General features: G+C 38.0%; 1 protein-coding gene across 2 annotated transcripts; it reads right to left on the bottom strand.

The window, feature by feature from the left end:
* Positions 1 to 1,045: 1,045 nt before the first annotated feature.
* Positions 1,046 to 1,480, bottom strand: LOC123827289 (eukaryotic translation initiation factor 1A, X-chromosomal-like). 2 transcript variants are annotated; one of them, XM_045851796.1, is made up of 2 exons: positions 1,277 to 1,480; positions 1,046 to 1,225 (listed from the first exon to the last, which is right to left on the bottom strand). In XM_045851796.1, the coding sequence occupies exons 1-2, from the start codon at positions 1,478 to 1,480 to the stop codon at positions 1,046 to 1,048; spliced, it is 384 nt and encodes a 127-aa protein (XP_045707752.1). The 2 variants fall into 2 exon arrangements, with proteins under 2 accessions (XP_045707752.1, XP_045707751.1); XM_045851795.1 differs by having other exon boundaries at positions 1,046 to 1,480.
* Positions 1,481 to 2,738: the final 1,258 nt, after the last annotated feature.

Here is a 2,738-nt window from a genome sequence, read left to right as displayed (position 1 = left end):
TTTCTCTTCACAAACTCACCCTTAAAATTACGGGTACAAATATTGCTATGGGCCAGAGATCCTATTTTCCTGAGAAGAATTTACCATACTCCCATTTTCATCTAGAACATTCTCTTTTTTTAATACACAATGTGATATTTTATTCTACTCCTTAGCAGTGGTGAATTCCCTTTTCTTACACCAGTTTATTATGAAAATAGTTTTTCATCTATACATTGTAATTTGTTCATAAAGCCCAAAACTTTATAGGTTATAAATGCATGAGTTTTGACCAAAAAATGACATATTTTAATGTAACCTATTTTGTATAGTAAATCTATTCTACTTATTTTGTCATTAAAAGTTGCCTTAGGAATTTTTTTTCTACACATTAAGTAAAAACAATACTGGCAACTAGTGCATCAGTACTTCTAATGTCAATTGGTATTACCTAGCAATGAATTTTTGCAACTCCTCACCTTGTAAATTCCATCTTGCTACTCAAACCCATGTTCTAAAATCTGCCCTTTCGAAATACTTTTGTTACGACGTTTCCAATAAAACAATGGAAAAATTTTCTAAAACATAATATAAAAGTATAGCTACACAAATATAATAGTTCTTTTTTTTTACTTCAAATGTAGATTTCTGCCTTCCTTAAGTTTTATCAAAAAATAAAGAACAGCTAGGAAACTGGAGCATAAGTCTTGGGGGAAAAATTAGTTAGAACTAGGGCTTATCACTGACCATGATGTTAAGGCGATTTATTCAACACATCCATTAACTGGACAACTTTTTTTTTATTATCTCTCTTCTCTCTCCCCCTCCCCGCTCTCTTCTTACTATTTTTTATACAGGAGATAATGTGGTCTTTTACCCCTAAGGCCCATTACATGAAAAAAATAAAGTGTTAACATTTCACTTAAAGACATGTAATGCTTTAAAACAACAAAAATGAATCCATGTTTCTGAACAAACTGCTTTCATGATGAAGGCCCAGTTTTCCGAACAGGTGACGGCCAAAATGAAAACTGAAGGACAGTATTCAGCAACTGTCGAGTTCCGTTTAGATATTATCAATGTCTTCATCGTCATCTCCAATGTCATCGAACTGGATTTCATCGTCATCTCCAGGACCAAACGTGTCTGTTTCATTGATCTTAGCGTGCTCTGGAAGCTCGCCATAGGCCTTCAGGCTCCTGGCCTCATCGGCGTTGTACTTTAAAATCACATCAGCTTTGTTCTCCTGGTAGTCTCGCAGGCCAACCAGTATAATGTCTGAGGTATTTATCCAAGCCTTTTTTCTCAGTTTTCCTCTGATATGGCATAACCTCTTCACACCATCAAAGCACATCGCTTCCAATCGTCCGTTCCCCAACATTTTGATGACCTGAGCGTACTCTTGTCCGTCCTCTCTAAAGACCAGCTCTCTTTTTTCAGATTCGTTCTCGTTCTTTCCCCTTCGCCGGTTCTTGCCTCCTTTACCTTTATTCTTGGGCATGGTGGAGCCGGCGGCCTCCTGGCGTCTCTGATCCTTTCCCGGCGGTGCCTGCCCAACCGCGACCCTCCCTGGGGTCCACGAGACCCAACAGTCCCTCAATGTCCTGTGCGTGCAGCGACACTGTGGCAACTGAATTCCAGGGAAATCCGTTGGTGACCACGCTCCTGAACAGACAAACTCTGGGGCGTCTTCATACTATCTTCTTTGTAACATCTGAACTCACGGGTGCTTACCCATAATTTCAGAATCACTTCTGATTTGTAGGGGAAGGAACTATTTTGAAACCAGTTCACCTCTGTTCAGTATTATGGATCCTACTCATCACTGTAGTACCTGTTAGCTCTTGTTTAAGAGCTGATTTCCTCCATCTGTTTCCACATGTTCTATTTTTGATAGACATTGAGAATATATTTGATGTCTGTAGTGTAAAGAGTTAACTCTGATCCTTCCTAGTCATTAAATCTCAGGCTTAAACAGGAGGCCATGAGATACTAATTTTCACTCTGAACTCAACTTTTCAAGTTAAAGGTTATTCAGATATAAAGCTAAAAATACACAGATGGTGAACAGTTCGCTATTTAAAATAACATTAATAAAAATGTTTCATCAAGCCCTTGGTAAGACAGAAGTGAATAAAAACACACTGTAAAATTAATAAAAATTAAAAGAATTTTTAAAAATGTATTTCTTAGGAAAGCAAACAGGATTCAGATCTGCTTTTAAGGACTTCTTCAGAAATTCAAGCCTTGTTATCACTCAAATAAGTCGTATGATTCCAGTACAATGAAAAATCAGCTAGCATTTCCCCAAATAAGGTGGGCTTCCTTGAATTTATTTGAGTCACTATGCTTTTCAAGCTTGGAAAATGCTTTTATCAGAACTTGAATTTCTGCACAGGAACTGCTCTTGCCTAGTACACTGAGTGGGCGTCGGAACATTCATTCCGGGTGAACTTCTTCACAATGTAATCTGTCAGAAAATAGCCACAGCAGATACAATATCCCTACGCTCCTATAATTAGTACTTTTGGAGCTGCCTAAGAGAACTCTTGAGTGGATCAACACTCACGAATATTAAACATAAAGGATAAAACTCTTGCAAGTAATCGCTGCCCTGTAAGCACTTGGTTAAGCAAATCTTTTGTGCTTAGCAGCTAACTCTCAGCTGGATCCTAATTCTTTTCAAATGAACTAGTTCCCTACTTGGATCCCATGCAGATCACAGCTTGGTTGTGAAGCTATGCAGCAAAATTAAACTG

This window comes from Phyllostomus hastatus, unplaced genomic scaffold (genome assembly GCF_019186645.2).
Source record: "Phyllostomus hastatus isolate PE091 unplaced genomic scaffold, TTU_PhHast_1.1 phas_contig_86, whole genome shotgun sequence".
NCBI lineage: Eukaryota > Metazoa > Chordata > Mammalia > Chiroptera > Phyllostomidae > Phyllostomus > Phyllostomus hastatus.
Note: the sequence above shows the minus strand (reverse complement) of the source record. Positions and strands in the feature narration are given on the sequence as shown.

What these genes read in the sequence shown, in the direction of transcription:
- LOC123827289 (XM_045851795.1), bottom strand. Translation starts at nt 1,480, where the DNA reads ATGCCCAAGAATAAAGGTAAAGGAGGCAAGAACCGGCGAAGGGGAAAG.